Genomic DNA, 21,184 nt, shown 5'->3' on the forward strand with positions numbered 1-21,184 from the left:
TTGGAATTATTGTTCATGGCTACTTTCCCATGAATCTTAATTGATTTCATGTTCATGAATATTTTTACACATATTTTGAGTAAAGATGTTGGCTTTTTAATATTTTCATTGATAAAAAAAGTGATATGAATTAATACTATATATGTATTTTATTGAGTTTTGAAAGAGCAAAAGAATTGAGTTTAAATGAATTTGAGTAAATGATGTTTTGAGCAAGATGTTTTGATGAGATGTAAATGATGTTTTTGAAGTATAATAATTGATGAAGAGGTAATGAGATGAGTTTGATGATTTAAATTAAAGTCCAATGAGACTAGATGATGAGTTTAATATGAGCACATATTTTGGGAGTAGTATTGAGCACCGACTTGGGTAAGAGTTTAATTGACTCAAACCCCAGAACTACGTAGCCAGCGTAGGATGGAGGCTATGCCTCTTAAGTCCCAAAAAGAGGACTTTGATGAGTGGATCCAAGATGGTGATGCCCTTTACCCTGGCAAGGTATTGGATGGATGTGGCAACGACATCGCTTCGTTGTATCATCGCTAGCTCATAAGTGATGGTTGTCGGTTAGAGAAACTCCCAACTGAGTAAGCATTGTTTGTTACTATTATTTTTATTATTATATTTTAAACTTGCATTACATATTGATGTTGAGATGATGTTGAGTTCTGAGCTGAGTTTTCTTGAGAGGAGTTTCTCGATATTTGTCCTTACCTTCCTGCCATTTTACATACTCGTACATTCCATATACTGACATCATTCGACCTGCATCGTTTTATGATGCAGATACAGGTGTTAGAGATCCTCAACAGGCGCTTCGTTGAAGATCATTATTTTTTACCTATTTGGTGAGTCCTTCTTGTATTCAGAGGAACTCTTTATCCTTTAATTATTGTTGAGTATTATGTTTCTTTTAAGGTAGCCATGGACATGTCATTGACACTATCTAAGAGTATTAGAGGCTTCAGAGACAGAGTTTAATGATGTAATTGGAGTAGTTCTCCTTTGAAACTACTTCTAAAAAAAATTCTTCTTTCATTAGATGTTGTTAATGGAGAGCCCATAAAAGTATTCTGATTAAGTCTTCCGCTGATGAATGAATAAGTGATGAGACCAAGTGGTTCTCTCAGAGGCCAGAGATGGTTTCTGAGTGCCGGCCACGCCTAGGGTACCCTCTTGGGGCGTGACAAGAAGACAAGTCTCGCATCGTCATCGCCGCTCGTTCGACTTGACTTTGGCTTTGGAAAATGATGACAAAAATTTTGATCCAATATATTTCCCTCATGTGCGAACCACACTTGGGCATGCGTGGACCCGCACATGTAAAGCAGACTAAAGAGACACATCTCTTCAGTGCATCTTTTCTGAAGCTTTGCTTCTTTTCTTAAGCAATTCTAGTTTGCTATAAATATCTAATTCTTCCTTTGATATTGAGTACAAAATTTTTAAGTTTACAACTCTTTTTTTCTTCAAAACTCAAGTGTAATTTGCAGTCGTTGAGTGAGTTTGAAGTTTTGCAGAATTTGAGGTACCGCTATTCTGATGAAGTAAATCGTTCTATTATGAGAGGATATATTCCATAATCTCTGATACTTGAAGGGAATAATTTTCTCAAAGACACAAATTCAGTAAATTTAATTTCCATTCTTTCATCAAGTTCTACTATTTCTTTTATATTATTTAGTGTTCATATACATATTGAATACAAATTTAGCACTTACTACGGACAACAAATGCTACTCATATTAGCTCTTTGAAGTTTTAATATATTAATCTTTTATTACCCCTAAAAAGGAAGAGATAGTGCGAGTACTTATATTTTAAATTTAAATTACAGTAAAACCTCTATAAATATATATGTTTGGGATCGGAAAAAATATTCATTTATCATAATTATTAGTTTATCGATAAATGCATAAAATATTTATTTATCAATAAATAAATATTTATTATTTTAGAGAGTATTTTGCAGTATGTGCCATAAGAAAGAAAAAAAAAATTGAATTAAGAATTTTAAAAGTTTAAATCTAGGAAACTAAAAAGTATAGTATTTGCATATTTATTATTTAAATCTAAGAAAGCTAAATGAGTTTAGTGAAGTTTAATGTTTCTAATTGTATTAATGTATATAGAATATGAAGAGATTTTATGTTAATAATAAAAGGAAAAAGCTAGATGTTTAAAAATTATAATTCAAGTATAATGTATTCTCATCATTTGAAAGACATATAAAAATTATCTTTAACCAATAGTTATTGATCTAGTATTATTGACTGATTAAATATATATAAATTTTTGATGTATTCTAATAATTATTACTTTATATTTTTTCTGGGCCTTTAATACTTTATTTTAATTTATTATCTAATGCATTTAGCGAGAATATTACTTTAATATAACTGACCCAAGTAGGAATTAGAAAAAAATATTTATTTAGCGAGATTATTACTTTATCGAGGTTTTATTGTAATTAAGAAACAAAATAGAATAAATAAATAATACTAAAAAATATTATTGATAATTTTAGTTAATGAATGAATTTTGAGGAATACAATAAAAATGAATTAATTTGAAGAAGGTGAGAATGGAAACCTAGAAATGTTAAAGCATAACTTGACTCCGTTGTCAAATTTCCTTCAATTTCACTCCAAATCTAATCATTTCTTCCACTTAGCGCGAATCTCCTCTTCAAGCAGCCATTCCCAGTCTAAGGCTTGTCTCACTCCTCACTGAAATCTTCTTTCATTCATTTATTTTTTGTTGTTTTCCGATATTCACATCTCTCTTTTTTCTTTGCTGAAAATTGGAACCCAGATGGAGGCGACTTCTTATATGTTTGGGCCATACAAGATTGACAAAAAAGAGGTCTTTTATTCCACTGATTTGTCCTATGCCTTGGTCAACCTCCGCCCCCTTCTTCTTGGTATTTCTCATCTACATTTCTTGTATTTTCTTATTTGTTACTTTACCTGTTATTTTTTTACCGAAAAATTCCAACTATGAGATGCATCATTTCTTGGTAGGATTCCAAAATATGATCTTTTTGAGCTGTAATGCTGAACGGGTATTCAGTAAAAAATTATTGATTTTCATCGCCATAAGGCCAAATCTGTAGTGCTGCTTTAGTTGTGATAGGAGATGTATTTTTCTACTAACATGATTCTAAAACTATGAGGCTAGGAGGCTTTACGCATTCATCACCATCAGGACAGTGCCACCAAGTGTTATGTGAATTTACTGCTGCTACTAAACAATCCTAATGTGATGCTAGTTCTGAAACTTTTGTATTTTCTGAAGCATATCCCTTGCTAGAAAGGGTGATACCTTCGGAAGGTGTACTCAACAACACATAACAATTAACTCCAATCATTTGGATGGTTGGAAAATAAAGGCCAAGCTTTCATGATAAAATGACACAAGAATAATTTTCATCATTATGAGACTGTCTGGATTAGCTGATTGTAAATACATGATAAGTTGTAAGTGCTAAACAAACATTTTTAAGTACGGAAATTGATTTTATAATCAAGTAGTTATATGTTTGGATATAAGTGTTGAAACTGCTAATAAACACTTGATGTGTCTGGTAAAAGAAGTGTTGATAAGTTGTTCTTTTGTTAGAATGACCAAAATACCATTAAAAGTTTTGTAAAGAAAAAGAGGAACGAGGATACCAGTGAAGAGGAAGTTAGAAGTTTTGTTTTGGGAAAGATAGTTTGAGAATTTGAATTTTTTTTTAAGATAAAACAAATATTGAGTGAAGAGGAAGTTAGGAGGTTTGTTTTGGGAACGATAATTTGAGTTAAAATTAGTTAGAAAACATATTAAGGATAATATTAGTAAAATACTTGGTCAAACCAAAAGTGCTCGTAAGCGGAAAAACCATAAGTTGACTTTGGCTGATTTTGACTTATAAGTACTTTGGTGTTTATCTTGATTAAAAAGTACTTTGTTGTTTATCAAATGCATAGATAAGTTAAAAGTGCTTATAAGCTTAGTCGAACACCCATATGCCTGATGATGATCAAAGTTGGACTGCATAATTAAAAAAGTGATAGCACAGTGACTGCATGTTTATTGTGTTTTGCTTATTCAGCCCTAGACACATTCAATGCCTCATACTTCAAGCATGAATACTAACTAGCCAACATCATACTAGGAAAATGAATACTATCATGACATGGACATAAGGCAATTGGTAGTGCTTGATCCTACGGCTGTAAATTAGCTTCTAGTATAGACGTATGTTGCTTGGACTGTCCAAAAATTGTTGCACCACGAGCATCGGATCCTCAAAAAATGCACCACTTTTGAAGGATCCGACATGTACCCATCGACACTTACAAAGAATTTGAGCAACATAGGTCTAGGCTACGGTCTCACTTAGAACAATTCTACTGTGATGATCTGGTAATTCGTCAGAACCAAACTTCTTAGGATGTGGAATCTATGGAAATTATGTTGATTCTGCTATTTTTATACAAAAAATCCTCTCCGGCCAATATATAAACAAGCACTGAGAACAGATTCTCTTTATGCTCAGTGTGTTCCTTTTGCTACTTCATTTTTCAATTCATACTTCTGTTATTTGTATATCCTTCTGCTTGTCCGCTGTACGTTGTGGTATTTATTCATATTTCTAATGTTTCTAGAAAAAAAACCTTTATACTTATGTCATCTTTTTCTGTTCTCGCATGAATACCATCTATTGAGCTCTCTTTTCTTTTCATGCAGGTCATATCCTTGTCCACTTTTATGTGAATATAGCCAGTTGTGATGATACTGAGGAAGATAGAATGTGGTGCTTGTTTATCTCCTCAATTTACTTTTAGTATGATTCTGTCCAGTTACCCTATGCTTAAATATTTCTTTTAATGCAAGGAACATATGTATTTGGGTGTATATGTGCAAATAAATTATTCCTCTGAGATCAAGATCTGGCAGAGTAAAGAATAGCACTCTGTTTAAGAGAAAATATTCTCAGGCACACTTCCCAAGGTAATCTCCTAGGAGCTCCTTCCGGGCTCCTAAACCTCTCTCCGGTTGTCTTCTACCATCGGAGATCTTTCTACACCATTACTTTTCTTTCTTTTCCTTTTCCCCTATTATGCAGGATCGTATTTCTTTCAGAATGGGGGGCAAATCTTACGACATCACTGCAACTACTTCAAAAACTTGTTGGTGGTTCGTTTGGGTGGAGAGCTCCAAATTCTCATTGAGGAGGATGACAGTGGGGATTGGAGTGATGTTATGGTTGTGTAGAAGGTTACTTGAGGCATCAAAAAATAGTGGGAAAAGCTTTAAAACTTGGAGATGCAAGGTATAGCTACCTATATTTATTGCTCAAAAAATTTCAATAAATATGGCTGCTACATCTCCATTATTACAATTAAAGGTCAGAATAAGTCAGTAATAATTATTCCAGAAAACAAATTTAATGAAGGATGGGGCAAATTTGCTTGTAGAAGTGAAAATTTCATTATTAAAATGTCAAGCACACGAGGGGCTACCATTATAGAGGGAAATACAAAAATGAACACATTTGTTGGTAAAGGTAATTACAAAGCAACCATTACTAATAACAAATGGAGCCAAGGAAAATAAAAAAGCAGCAGCGAAGCGCTGGAGACCCTCTACTAGGAGGAGAACACACTGCTGCAAAGATGTCTGGTCGGCACATTCATCGGAGGAGAAGAAACTCCCACTCGCAACGACGTCAGGAGATGGGCCATGATGACTTGGAAAGAGGTCCCAAACATCCTTATGGGAGACTTCCAATTTCTCTTTGAGTTCCAATCAAGAAGAGCAACAGAAATATCCTTATGGGAGACTTGGAGAGACAAGGACAAGTACTGAAACTTGAGTGGTGGAGCCCAACTTCCGATGCAATTCTGTAGTCAATGAAGTATGAATGGTTTTGGATTAGGGTTTTGGGTCTTCCCCTACATCTGTGGGATGCTGAAACAATGAGAAAAATAGGGGAAGAGTGTGGCGGCTGGCTGGAGAACGAAGAGGGGACATAACTCAAAAATCACTTGAGATGGGCAAGAAATTAGAGTGAAGGGCTCCAGGCAAAAATTCCCTCTTTCATCGAAGTTTTAGATGATAATTGGACTTTCTGACTTCTGATTTGGTGTGAAGAGCCGGCAAAGCATCGGAAAAAGGAACTGGAGAAGAAATAAGGTGTGTATTTCTATGAGAAAGACATGTCTTTTCATGAAAAAGGATTGCAGGAACCTTTTCATGAAAAAGGTAAGAAAAATGCAGAAAAAAGAGGCTCTTCCTTCAATACATACAAGGAAAAGGGACTGCTGGATAGTGACAGACACATGGAGTATGGGGGGGGGACCCACAAAAAAATTGAATGAGGTTGTGGAGACCAGAGGAGGACAATTGGTGCTAGATACAAGGGTTGCAAAAAGCTCTTTTATTTGTGGGCTTTTAAGTGGTGAGCCTTCAACTGAAAAGGCAAAAACCGATGGTTCTTGTCAATTAAGCCCAAATAGTAATAAAAGACTCTACGGTGAGTCTTATACAGAACTTACAACACTTTAAAGAAAAGAAGAGGTTCGTGGGAACTTCGCTCTTTTCGACAGTGAGACAGAACTCAGAGACAGAAGAAAAGAAAGAGGAGATGAGGGGGAAATAGCGCGAAGGAAATTACCACAATCCAACATGCAACAACAAGGAAGGGTAAGGAGAATAGTTTGGTCTAGCCTAGTGAAGAATCCGAGACAAATTTTTCAGACTCTCTATTGGCCATGTATGCAGACCTAGAGCCACTACAAGTGGATAATAGTGATGAAGAAAACTTCGCAGCCAATGCTAATGCCTGGATACAAGAGTATATGATCATACTCGGACAACAATTCAGAGTGTATTTTAATGGTTGTAAAAAGAAAGTTTTTATATTGTTGTCAAAATTGGACCAAAGGCAGGGAGAAGGATTGGCAATGTTCGAAGGGGCAGTGTCAAGAGCTTCAAAGAATACAGTTCCTAAGGAGGTGAAGAACTTATATTTTGATGTCAATTTTAAGGATGGATAATCAAGGTCAAGAGGGAGAATTCTAGCCCTAACTATGCAATGAAAGTCAAGATGATCACATGGAATGTAAGGGGGTTAAATGGGGATAGCAAGAGGGAAATGGTTAGGAAATTACTACACCAATGGGGGGCAGACATATATGTTTTGGTGGAAACAAAATTAGATGGCTCAATCGATAATATGCTACAGAGTATTTGGAGCAATAGATGGAAGGGGGAAATGCATAAGGAAGCAGTGGGTAGTAGTGGGAGAATTCTAATCCTTTGGGACAAGAGGGTATGGAAGGGAGAGTTAGTGGAGATTGGCAATCGATGTATTACTGAGAAGTTCATAGAAGTTAAATGAAGATTTTAGTTGCCATATTACACCAGTCTATTCCAGGTTCCAATAGGGAGTTCAGGAAAATATTATGGGGTGAACTGGTAGGAGCTAGAACCAGTATTCATGGGCTATGGATAATTTGTGGTGACTTCAATGTTACCAGATAGACATCAGAAAGAACAAACTGCAATAGAATCAATGGTGCTATGTCAGAATTTTCAACCTGTATTGAGGAGTTGGAATTAATTGATCCTCCTTTATTTGGAGGATCTTTTACTTAGAGGAGAAGAGAAGATCATGGATGTGCCTCGAGGGTCGACAGATTCTTACATTGTGCCCAATGGGATGAGAGATTTACACACATCAAACAAGAAGTGATGCCAAAGCTAACTTCTGACCACAACCTATCATGCTAATATATGGGAACTGAGATTATGACTTCAAATTTGAATCATGGTGGCTAGAAGTGGATAAAAATAAGGTAAAGGAATGGTGGTGTTCCTTTAGAGTAGAGGGAAGAACAGGGTACATCTTGGCTGAGAAGCTAAAAATGTTAAAAGTGAAGTTGAAAGAATGGAGCAAAAATAACAGAGGTAACTGGAAGCAGAGAAAGGAGAAAATCCTCAACCAAATTGCAATTTGTGAAAGCATCAAGAATAGAGACCCTTGACAAATGATGAAGTGTTACAGAAGGCCAATCAGGCTATGGATTTTAAGGAATTAGAAGGATTGGAGGAGATTGCTTGGAGACAAAGATCTAGGGTACAATGGCTGAAACAGGGAGACAAAAATACCAATTTTTTTCATAGAATTGCAACTTCAGACAAGAGACGCAAATCTATGGTAAAAGTTAGAGGTTGATGGAATCACTGTTAAGGACCCAACTCTAATCAAACGAGCTGTTTTAGATTTCTATATGAAGTTGTATGAAGAATCAGAACTTTGGAGATCTAATCTAACATTGCAAGGAGTTTCTGTGATTTCTGAAGAGTAGACCTGGTTACAAAGACCCTTTGAGGAGGAGGAGATTCTGGACAACATCAAATTATGTGCCAAGGAGAAAGCCTCAGGCCCAGAGGGCTTTCCAATGATTTTTTTCCAGACTTTCTGGTATGTTTTGAAGGAACATATAATAGGGACTTTGGCACAATTTCACTCTAATCAGAGTTTTGAAAAGAGTTTTAATGCAACCTTTGTTGCATTAATACCTAAGATGATTGGAGCCTCAAATCTTAAAGATTACAAACCAATTAGTCTAGTTGGACGAGTGTACAAGATCATGGCCAAGTTACTTGTAGAAAGGCTAAAGAAGGTTGTGGATAAATTGGTAAACAAAAATCAGATGGGTTTTATAAAAGGAAGATAGATTATGGATGCTGCTCTAATTGCTAGTGAGTGTATAGACTCAAGGATGAAAGATGGTAATGCCGGATTACTTTGCAAACTAGATATTCAGAAAGCCTATGACCATGTTAACTGGTCTTTCTTACTAAACACTATGAGACAGATTGGCTTTGGGTTCAAATGGTTGAAGTGGATAGAGGCATATATAAACACAGTTAGATTCTCTGTCCTTGTCAATGGAGAGCCTGTGGGTTTCTTCAATGCTGAAAAGGGATTGAGACAAGGGGACCCTTTCTCCCCTTTTTTGTTTATATTGGCAATGGAAGGTTTTGATAACTTGATGAGAACAACCACACAGAACAGATGGCTAAGGGGCTTCCACATAGAACAGATGGCTAAGGGGCTTTCAAATAGGAGACAAAAATTGGGGGGGGGGGGAGAGATCAGTCATTTGTTGTATGCAAGATGATACCCTAATCTTTTGTGACCCTGAGATTGTGCAATTGAGATACATCAGGTTGATTTTAATCCTTTTTGAAGCTGTAGCAGGACTAAGGGTCAACTGGGCAAAAATTAGCTTAAATCTTATCAAAGAAATTCCTCAGATTCAGATATTGGCAAGTATACTTGGTTGTAGAGTTGTGGGACTGCCAACCACTTATTTGGGAATGCCACTTGGTAGTAGGCACAAAGCTTTGGAATTATGGGATGGGATCATTGAAAAGACATAAAAGAAGTTAGCTAGATGGAAAGCTCAATACTCTCACTAGGAGGTAGAACCATACTGATAAACTCAGTATTTGACTCACTTTCCACCTATGTAATGTCTCTACTTCTTATGCCCCTTAAGGTGGTGAAAAAATTAGATAAACTCAAAAGAAATTTCCTTGGGAAAAAAGACAAAGAAGAAAAGGGATATCATCTAGTGAACTAGAATACAGTGATGCTAAGCAAAGGAAAGGGAGGTTGGGAATCAAAAACTTGAGAGTGCAGAATGAAAGTCTCCTAATGAAATGGCTTTGGAGGTATATCAGTGAGTAGAAGGCCCTTTGGAGGGAAGTGATAGTGGCAAAATAGGGTGAACGTAGTCTTTGCGTTTCAGGGATAACCTCAATGCCATATGGTTGGGGAGTGTGGAGATCCATCAGAGCTATGTGGGACTCATTGGAAGAAGAACCAACTCTAAAGGTGGGGAATGGCACCAAAGTAAAGTTCTGGCAAGATGTTTGGATCAATCAAAGTTCACTGAGAGAGGTCTTCCCAAATCTATTTTCTATACGCAACAATCTAAAGCCTAAATTAGTGAATGTTGGACTGCACAAGGTTGGGATTTGCACTTGAGAAGACTTCTGAATGACTGGGAAGTGGCTAGAGTAGCTTCCTTCTGGAAATGCTAGGTGGAGCTAACATCTATACAAATGTTCCTGATAGAGTAATTTGTAATCACACCAAGGAGGGGCTTTTCACAGTTAATAGTGCATATAGGAGAAGGGTACAAGAAATGGCAGGTGGTAGACTTCACCAATGGAACAACATTTGGAAAGGATTGATAACAACTAAGGTGAAATGCTTCACATGGCTAGTTATCAGGTGAGCATGTCTTACTCAAGAAGTGGTGTTGCGAAAAAAAGGAAAGACACTAGTTCCCAGGTGTTTTTTGTGTAACTTGACAGTAGAATCAAACAAGCATCTGTTCTTACATTGTAAGTACACTACCCAACTATGGGAGCTTTTTCTAAACATCTTTGGCCAAAAGTTGGACTATGCCAGAGCATACTTCCGACCTCCTTAGCTTCTGGATTAGAAGAGGAGGCAGCAAGACTCAAAAGAGATGGTGGAAATTGATTCCTTCATGTATTTGGTGGGCTACTAGAGAGAAAGGAATGGTAGATGCTTTGATGATAGACTCAATTCCATCCACAAAGTCAATTGGAATTGTTTAGTATCTTTACTTTTTTGGTGTAAACAATTATGTATAGACGATGTAGATCAAATCATAGATATGATAGGAAGCTTGTAATTTTTGTTGGAACATTGCTGTAACCTTTTTTGATGGTGGCCTGCATTCCCTAATGCTGAAGAATACTACTTACCAATTTCAAAAAATAAAATATGCCTATGAGATCGGTTTAGAAAGTCCAGCACTCTTTTAAATGGTGACACACTCTCAATCGGTCAGTTAGCATATCAACTATGCTCAATTGAACCCTTATTATCCAGTCCATTCTGTTTAGGTCCATTTTATTTTGTACTAAGTTCTTATATAATTTGTCTTTTAAGGCAAATCAATTTTTTTTTTGTGTTCAAATTAGAGGTCTTCTTTTCTTAAAATAAAAAAAGTTCATATTTTCTAAGTCTCACACTTATTGTTGCATGGATACAAGTCACAACCATGATAAAATGACCTATGAAAAAAACCAATTCCTATGTAAATGTAACAAGAGCAATCAAAGCATATTTTGCTTCTGTTCTGTTATGTTCTTAGGTAAATCTACATTGTTTCCTAGAGGTTTAGATTTTCTTAGATGGTTTTCCTCTGTGATTTGAGGTCAACCTCGTTTGTTCTAAAACACCTTCAGTCTTGTATATATATACCGATGCGTATAAGGTCTGTGAAGAAGAAGATCACAACTAAACTACTTACACTTCCTTTCTTATGTGGTCATTTCTAATCTTGTCCAATGTTGTATATTGCACATCCATCTTAATATTCACGTCTGTGGATGTGTTGAGCTTTAGAGCCCAAATTCTCTCATGCAGAATTGCTACTTTTACAACCATTCTATAGTAGTTGCTTTCATCTTATTATGTTTATTATCTCTAAGTAATTCCTAAGGACTCCGATCTTTCAAACATCATTTTTTAATTTCATGTGTTGCATTTTATTTATCTAGAATCAGTAAAGTTGTTGCCATGTGACCAGGAGGTCACGAGTTTAAGCCATGGAAACAACCTCTTGTGGTTCGGCCTTCTCCCGACCCCACTATCTAGATATTCTCCTAAAAGATTAGCCTAAATATTTGAATTGTCTTCGCTTAGACACTATAATCCTGTCTAATGCCGCATCACCTACATTCTTGTCTTTTGAAATTGTAATGAAATTTTTGTGGACTTCACCTACATATTCTTTATGAAGATGCTTACAGTGCTTAGATGTTATTATCCTTCTACTTATTCTAGAACTCTTACTTTCTTAGAATACTTCTCCATAACTCCAACTTTTGGTCAACTATTTCTCTAGTTTCGTCAATCAATACAATATCATTTGTAAAGAGCATGCACTATGTAACCTCATCCTATATGCTATTGAATATTGATTAGCTCATTCATAACTAGGTAAACAAATACGTGCTCAGTGTAGATCCTTTGTATAAATCCACCCTTAATGGGAACTCCTTTATATCTTCTCTCACTGTTCCATCACATTTGAACACTCTTTCATATATCCTTTTTGAGTTGTGTGTATTTGATATGAATTACTTTCTTCTCAAGCACCAACTAAAGGTCTTTTCTTCACACTTGTATTAGATGCTTTCTCCATCTCTAGTTTAATGAATATCTTATGGAGATCCTTTTCCTTATCTTTATAAATTTCGTTCAATCTTTTTAGCAAAACTATGAACTTTGTTATAAATCTACCATGCAAACTGGTTATCCATCATCTTTGTAGTTTCCCTAAATCTATGATCTATCACTCTTTTCCAAAGCTGCATGTTGTGAATCATACACATAATACCGTGTTAGTTTGCAAGACTTTGAATCCTCTCTTTTGTTTTGTATATATTAGAAACAAAGTACTTTTTTCACTTGTTTGAATCTTCCCAGACTTTAGTACAACATCATGTGGAAAACATCCTTTTCTATCTCTCGTATTGTTCATGGTTCCTTTTACTTTTGCAGAACTAAGTTAAAGATATCATGAATGTATCAACATATGTAATTTCTCCTCGTGATTTGTGTTGAGCTGGGGCAATTGATTGAGATAACATCTTCATCTCTCTCTGACTCCCATCTTTGATCAAAATTTGTTGGCAGTTGTATTTTCCCTTGGTTCACTCCTTTACTGTCCTCTTCTAGTTGTGCTACTTTCCTACTTGTAGATGCAGAAAAGACATCCAAAAATCTAGCTGTGATATCCTCTGGAAAAATATATGAATTAAACTTTCTTTGTGAATTCTAAGGATATGTTTTGTCTGATAAATACTAATTTATGTAAAAATTCTGCAATACGGGGTAGTTGGCTCCCATGACTGGAGCATGAAAGTTTGCAACCAGATAAAAATAGTATTATTTGCTTTATCCTGTATGATTCCTGTGTATTGTTCCAATTTATCGATGTTCCCTAAGGGACTGCTGTAGCCTATATGATTCCTCTCATAGACTCATCCTCCAAATGCAGCATTATGAGGTTCATATTTCTTGAATTATGAATAGACAGTTCAGAACAAATTGTTGTCTGTTGGAAATGGTGCTTGTTCCAATCTTTTGAAATATCTGTAACTTTAATTTTCTCCCACCAATGTAATAGGTTCTGTTTTTTTCTTTATTGGCTTTTGCACAAAGAATACTCTACATCATGTTGGTTTCTTAAAAAGCTCTCTTCTTTTTTTCTTTTCCGTTGACCTGTGCATTAGGGATGGTATGAGCTGGCATTCTTCTAAACATTTTACTAATATGGTTAGAGCCTCAGTTATCTCCAATCTTAAAACTTTGCTATGGTTACAACCGTCATATTGGTCTACTTAACGAAATGTACATGTGCTTGTCTGCCCAAGGCGTGAAGTACAGCGCTTTGCTGAGCTTACTACTGATGAGACTAGCGACTTGTGGCTTACAGCACAAAAAGTTGGCAAGCAACTTGAGTCATACCACAAGGCATCTTCTCTTACATTTGCAATCCAAGTAAGTAAGCTTTGTTGTTATAGTTTTGTTGTTATCCTAAGCCATAATATTGTTGTATGTTCGCAAAAACTACTACAGAACCTAATTTGCTGAAATTTTCGAATAGACATGTAAATGCAGAATTTGACATTTATAAAGTATTCTCTGCATCAATGTTGATATAAAATGGATAGGTGGGTTTTAACTGTGTTGGAATTTTGCTTACTCCATGCATTTTGTTGTATATTCTTTGTTTTTTGGGCCTATTCCTCTGCTTGGAAAGCTGGTCCTAAGTTGTTTCTGTTAATATCTCAGGATGGACCCCAGGCAGGACAGACAGTTCCTCATGTTCATATTCACATAATCCCACGGAAAAGTGGTGATTTTGAAAAGAATGATGAGATTTATGATGCTGTAAGATTCAAATATCTGCTATTGATTAGTCATAGTTGGCTGGATTTGAAACACAAATTATATTAATCCTTTGCATTGTTCATGCAGCTGGATGTGAAGGAGAAGGAGATGAAGCAGTCACTTGATTTGGACAAGGAAAGGAAGGACAGAAGCATTGAGGAGATGGCTGAAGAGGCAGATAAATATAGAAAACTTTTCTAGTGAAGAAGCAGATGAAACTTTTCTAGTGAAGGGGCGTACATCATCTCATTATTACTCTCTCTTGAGTCTAGCTGTTGCCCAAGTGCTTTATTGATCACCAGCTATGGTTTGGATCTAACATTTGGATTTCTTATATACTATGTGAACATTCTGCTTCTTACATATAACTGAAGTTGTTGCTCTTTTCTCCTATACTCAAATTCTTTTGTTTGGATGAACCACCTTTTTGAGAGCTGTTGGCTATTACTGTTAGGGTAGCTATTATGTACCACTCATTTTCACAATGACAGCTTGAATAAAATTTGGAGTGAGTGAGAATTTATCTCCTTGGGTATATCTACACTGGAGAATTGAACCTAAACCTTGAATTCATAGCAAAAATATGAGTTGAGGGAATCCTTAGGGTTTTAACCTAAACCTGAATTCTGCTATGGAGTTCGTTTAGCCAAATATGAGCTCGTGGACAGACTACACTACAGAAGATTATGTCTGCCTCTGCTTCATCATCAGGAAATTTGTTAGTACAACCTATTGAAATGTACATGGACTTTGAAATTGACGTAAGGATTGTACTCAGTAGCTAGTTTTCACCCTGCTATTTAAGTTATATCCAGTTTCTTCAAATTATTTAACTCCTAGGGTACGTTTGGTATGAAGGAAACTGTTTTCCTAGAAAATGTTTTCTTGGAAAACACGTGGATTGCTAATTTATTTTCTCATGTTTGGTTGGTGAGTAGAAAATATTTTTCGAAAAGTATTTTTAGTGTTTGGTTGGTGAATGAAAAACATTGTTCAGAAATTATCTTTTATTTTTTGGCTAGAGTAGAAAATTCATTTAAGGAAAATAATATCTGAGCTGGAAATCAACGCCAATAATCGATCCTGGACCTGACCTCGACACGACCCCGACTACCAATTTGAAATTCAACCATGAGATCTTCTCTGACCCCGACTTCTGACTAGAAACTCGAAATTCGAACTAGGAACTGATCCCAACCTCGATACTCGAACTTGGACGCGATTTCAATGATCGATTCGAAATTCGATCTCGATATTTGATTCGAGACTTGAATCGAGACCCGACATTCAAATCAAGACCTGATCTCGACAACCAACAATTGATGCGGGTCCCAACTTTTGAATCGGGATCCGAACACACCCTACTCGAAACTTGAATTTCAAATTGGAATTAGAATTTTTTTTAATTTTTTTTTAATTTTTTTTGGTTGGGGGTGGGGGCTAGTCTATGGGTAGGAGATAAAAAAATGAAACTTTTAAAATTTGAAAATATATTTCAAAAACAAACTTTTAATTTTTTTTGGGAAGGGAGTGGTAAGGGGTTGGGCCGAGGCTAGGGTAAAAAAATAATTTTTTAAAATTTGAAATATTTTTCAAAAAAGAATTTTTTTGAGAGGGGTTAGGGGTAAAAATTAAAAATTTTAAATTTTGAAATATTTTTTTTATTTTTTTTGTGGGAGGGGTAGGGGGTAGGGGTGGTTAGGGGTTGGGTGAAGTGGAAAACTGTCACTACCCGATCTAGGGTCTAGTCGTAACACGACGATCGAAACCCCGAAGGGCTCCAACCAAGCCTCTTGTACATATCACAAGCATACACAAGGTAAAATAAAAACGGAAATATCATAAGAGAGTCTAAACAATGAATAGAAATTGAGGAATGTCACATGACAACATAGACTCAAAATATTTGTCCAACTAGATGCTTCTACTCATGAATATGGGTGGGGGCTAAGACATGTTCCTAGCTCACCCTCAAAGAATGAATCATAACGAAAGTCTTTGAAACAATAACCAACTCGATGAGTAGTCCCCGATAAATGAGGACTCACCATAAACACCTTCGGATAGAAAGCCTATTAGCCACGTAAATGAGTATGATCTTCAACCTCAACCCTACATTATGAGACAATGTAGGCAAAAAATATGTATTAGTACGTTGGAATGTACTAAGTATGAGGGAGTGACATGCAATGTAAATCATGGAATGCAAAGGTTAAGTAAAACACATGGCAAGATGGAATAAGTAAGCTCATGAGAAACTCATATTGACCAAAGCATTTAAAAGCATAAATTCAAAATCATAACATACTTAAGAGATCATACATATGTGGGATAGGAACCATAACCGATAATAAGACCATGCGAGCTATAATATGGAATCCCAATGTTGCCCCTACATCGGAGGAAAGGGGGATACTACTTGCCAAGGTAGACTCCTACATGCCTAAGTGGATCCACTAAGCGGTCGTGTCAATCGGGTACTCACCCCTAGTACTTAGACTCGGGTACTCACCTCCAAGACTTGATATTTCGGGTATTCACCTCTTAGAGATTTGGGTATTCGCCTCTAATTCTTTTGTTCCTACGGTGGTACGTAGTTCTAGAGACATGAGGTTGCTTTTAGGGCTTTTGTTAGGCCCCCCACCTCAAGTCCCCTCGGTGCTAAGTCAAATCCCACTGAATATATATATATATAGCATAGAAATCATAATTGACATATATCATAGTCATTATCATAGATTTGAAATCATAGAGTAGCTCATTTTCATAACATAAGTGAAATGCGGGTATTGTCCTTCCACATTACAAATCGTACATACATAGTTCATATCATTAGGCCTTAAGGTACCACATTGGACCCTAAGTCACCCTTTCCATAATTTGCATGAAAATCGTCATTCAAAACATACTTATAGTCCATGATCATAGTTGAAATACATAATCATAATTTATACTTGGAAATTCATGATCATAGCTTATACTTGAAATTAGGGTAAGACATGAATGTATGATCAATTGATTTGAAAATCATGTAATTTATTTGAAAACATGCATGATCATAAAGTTTATATCAGTCCATACATAATTCGTATAGATAATATCATTAAGAAGTATAATTGAAAATACTTATAATTTTCATCATGAACCCTAAAGATCAAAATAGGAGAATTCATGGAAAAACTCTTCAATTTAATGCAATAACTATCAATTTATATCAAAATAGACTCATAATCATAATTTGAATCAAAATTCATGCAATAGGAGTAGAGATCATAAAACCCATAAAATACCATACTTTAATTTGATAGAAAACATTGAGAAATTGATTGGGCTTCATGGATGAAAGAATCATGAATCAATACCCACATACCTTAAGTGAGAACACTAAATAATTTTGGAGAACTTGAGAGTTTTGATGGAGAGCTTGAGTGAATTTACTTGAAGTCTTCAATGGAGCCCTTGAGAGTCTTTTGTAGAGAGAGAAATATTTGAGTAGGTGAATTGTAGAAGAATGAATAGAATTAGAGGTTTAGGTTAATTTATAGAGTTGAATTAGGTCCTAAAAACGTCTAGGTTCATTAGCTAACAATTTGAGAAAAGTCTAAAACGCCCTTACTAAAAACAAATTTCGGCCATGAAAAATTATCGCCAGGTCCGCGATGCGGAGGCGAGCAAGTCTGCGATGCGGACTTGTCGCGGACCTTACTGGTTCGCGCAGTTCCTTGAGAAATCTATCTTTCGATCTACGGGTCTTAAAAATCTACCGACACTATTTTCCTACAGATTTTGACCCCCTAATTGATATTTCGAACTCAGATTTTTCAAAAAGATTAAGGATAATGCATTACTTAAGCGGCCTATTTCCAAGGCATTTGTGATCATATTTGAGGGATGTTACAAAAACAAACTGAAATTTTTAAAATTTAAAGTATTTTTCAAAAATAATTTTTTTAAATTTAAGGTTTTTTGTTGGGGGGAGGGGGGATGGGGGTTGGCGTGGGGGTAGGAGGTAAAAAAATTGAAATTTTAAAAATATTATTCTTTTTAGATGGAGAGGGTTGGGTATGGGGTGGAGTAAGAAAAAAAATTATAATTTGAGATTGAAGAAAAAATTTGAAAAATATTTTCCTTAATTTTGGAGGGAATTTATTTTTCTTAAATTTAAGCAAAATAAGTTGATTTAGAAAACATTTAAGCTAACCAAACATGAGAAAATAGGAAATTTCCTTTATATCATACACACCCATAGTAAGTGTTGGCAAATTTTAGACAAAAGTGGCGTTGCTTCATAGAATTGGCTGCAAAAGACTTACGTCATTAATAACTACTCTAATGACTAAGTAGTAGTGGTAACTCTCAACTATACCTCGCGTTTAAGGTACATGCAGTCATATTCAAAAATAATATCCAACTTTTGAGGTCAGGGTCGAACCACAAGGACCGACAGAGAGGATTACGCTTCAATTGATTTGCCAATTCAAATTCAACTAACATAATGTTATCTGAACAAGTATATAAAAATTTGGGGGAATTCAAAAATACTAAATTACTTCAATTTCAAGTACCAATTGCAAGAAGTCAACATAAACGAGTTTCAACAAGATGGAGACAACTAGGGAGCATTACATGGGGTTTCAGCAAAATAGGCAATGATTAATCAAATCCAAATCAGTCAATACATGGATAACATTCGGTCTATTCTATATTCAACATCCTATTGATTTGTCAAATATGTATATCTTGAGTTCTTCCGAACCCTAAGGCCATTACAATTAAAACACCAAACATTGCTTGATTGGTTAGACTATCTCTAGATCTACACTTAAATAAGAAAAAAAATCAGATCAGACTATCTCTAACTTTAATCCCATGATAAATTTCTCATGCCCTCACTAATAAAGTCTTACCCAATTCTATTTTGCTTTCTCAAGCCAAAATAGTGTTACAGAGTTCAATCAATGTTTGCAACCATTGATTTTTAGTTTAAAATTTCAAGACAACAATAGATCCATGCATAACAACTTATTTAAGAACTATTTAATCGCTACCCATTAAGTTTTACACCCACATCTTACACACACACCCCTAGTTAGAAGTTTAGCTACTCATAAATGGAGACATAAAGATTATATCCATAAAGAAAAACTCAATTTCATGCATAATCAGTAACCAAAGTTGAATCTAAGCTTGAATATGTACAAATTTGAATAACTTCTTGAGAAAGCAAGGACTTCTACATTGTCTATTCTCTACTACAATAATGGGCCCTTTTTGAATTATCCCTAATTGGAAAGAAGATAGAGTACATAATTACACATATCCCGATTCTGCCCTTGAAACTTTCCAAAGAAAGCACTATCAGCATCATATTAGTTTGCCCTTGAGCTTCCGTATTTCACTTGCATTGCACTGACGGAATGCCGGTGCAGAAGCATCCACCTCTGATTGCGGTGGTGCTTTATTGCGTCTCTTACTAGTTGGACTTGCGCTTGGATCGGCGGAATGTCGATGCCTAATTGTTCAACTCCAATACTTTTGAAAATTCTTGTGAAACCTCATTTTTTCTTGCATAATATACATAGCGTGGCATGGTTATATAAGATGTATATGAATTGGTATAGAACTTTGGGAGAATGATACTGCAAATGTGTGGTAATATCGAGAAACTAAAGTTTTAGGTCAAAAAAATCCCTTAAACAATAGTTCGGGGTTAAAGAAATGGTTCGGATACCACCCCGTCCGTCCGAAAGGGATAAATTAACTTAAACCTTCGGGGAGTATCTATCATGCAAAGAATAATGATCTATGAGGTATTATATGATCAAAATGGTCGTATTTTAAGTTTTGAAGAAGCTAGTTTCAAAATAACGGTTGGCAAATGTTATCGTAAGTTTCTCTTATAATTTTTTTAAAACAATGGGTCAAATGTCTCAGATCATTTCTTCCAATATATCAAGAGTTATGGAGCCCAAACCATCAAATCGAAAGAGTACAAGTCTAGTTTGCAACCACAAAAAGGCACATCAAACCGACATTAGAGTAAAACGTTATGACAGTTTTACCGTGGACTGTTTAAGCTGAAATTAGGTCGCAAATTGGGTCGGGTCAAAAATTTAGTTATGTCGGCATTTGTAAGTTTTAAGCCATTAGAACATTTCACTTCAGCTCATAAACAGTGCGCAAGATGAAGAGAAGGTTCCATGGTGTTCTTGAGTGATTAAGGTGCGTTTTTAACGATATCTACCATTTAAGTTAGCCCCCGTGCTTAGAAACACGATCTCTACGCGTGAAAATCATTTCCCCTTTGTATCAACTACGTTTGGAGCTATTTTTAGAATATAGGACTTTGTAGATTGTGGTGTTTTTTAATATTTACACTTGTTTTGCTAAGGTAATCATCTCAAGCCTTTTTTATGATTGTTTTTACGAATTTCTACGGACGTTCTCCAAGTTATAATCCTATGGAAAATTTATCGATTTAAGCTCAATTATAAACTATTTATAGGTGCGTATAATCTGCATATATATAGTGTTTGTGAAGCTTAAGAGTAAGGAACAACTTTCGTGAAGGAACTATGGGCATTCAGACGTTCGTTGGAAAAGTATGTTAAGGCTAAGCTTCATCCTTCCTTTTAGCACGACTTCTGAGAAATTTCTAAAAAGTCCAAATGTGATATTTTGCTATTCTATTGCTAAAAAGATATCTGTAAAAGGAATTGGGATCGTAGATAAATTATTTCATGATGCTATTAGGTTGGTATTTTACTCGTTTGGTTAAATAGGTATTCAACATCTATATATGTTATTTTATCGGAAATCTTGAGCATATGTCCATATGTACGAATTATTATTTCCGTCTTTGGGTGTGACTTTAAAATATTATGAAAGACATTTAGTATTTGCGATAAGTCCTTCTTCCTTGTTAAAGTGTATTTTAAAAACTTTAAGTAACTCGTTGATTTTCAAAAATCTCAAATATAATTTTTATGTTTAAACTACTAAAACACTTAATTTTTAAAAAGAACTAAATGAAGCACCTTAAGCTCCAAATATCCTCATGTTTAAGTTATCTTTCTAAAAACTCGAGTTAAGTTTTCAAGCTTATTTGAAAAACATATGAGGTTCCACGAGACATTTGTATGTGATGCGAAAGTGATTATGAGATTATGAGAATAA

At 35.3% G+C, this 21,184-nt stretch overlaps 1 protein-coding gene across 2 annotated transcripts; it reads left to right on the forward strand.

Annotated features, from left to right (window-relative positions):
- The first annotated feature begins 2,579 nt into the window (after positions 1 to 2,579).
- LOC129882563 (bifunctional bis(5'-adenosyl)-triphosphatase/adenylylsulfatase FHIT) lies at positions 2,580 to 14,401 on the forward strand. 2 transcript variants are annotated; one of them, XM_055956927.1, is made up of 6 exons: positions 2,580 to 2,715; positions 2,818 to 2,926; positions 4,738 to 4,804; positions 13,489 to 13,615; positions 13,910 to 14,008; positions 14,096 to 14,401. In XM_055956927.1, exons 1-6 carry the CDS (start codon positions 2,602 to 2,604, stop codon positions 14,207 to 14,209), a joined length of 630 nt encoding a protein of 209 aa, XP_055812902.1. In that variant the 5' UTR covers positions 2,580 to 2,601; the 3' UTR covers positions 14,210 to 14,401. The 2 variants fall into 2 exon arrangements, with proteins under 2 accessions (XP_055812902.1, XP_055812903.1); XM_055956928.1 differs by lacking the exon at positions 4,738 to 4,804 and having other exon boundaries at positions 2,818 to 2,928; positions 13,469 to 13,615.
- The last annotated feature ends 6,783 nt before the right edge of the window (positions 14,402 to 21,184 follow it).

This window comes from Solanum dulcamara, chromosome 3, assembly GCF_947179165.1.
Source record: "Solanum dulcamara chromosome 3, daSolDulc1.2, whole genome shotgun sequence".
Taxonomy (NCBI): Eukaryota; Viridiplantae; Streptophyta; class Magnoliopsida; order Solanales; family Solanaceae; genus Solanum; species Solanum dulcamara.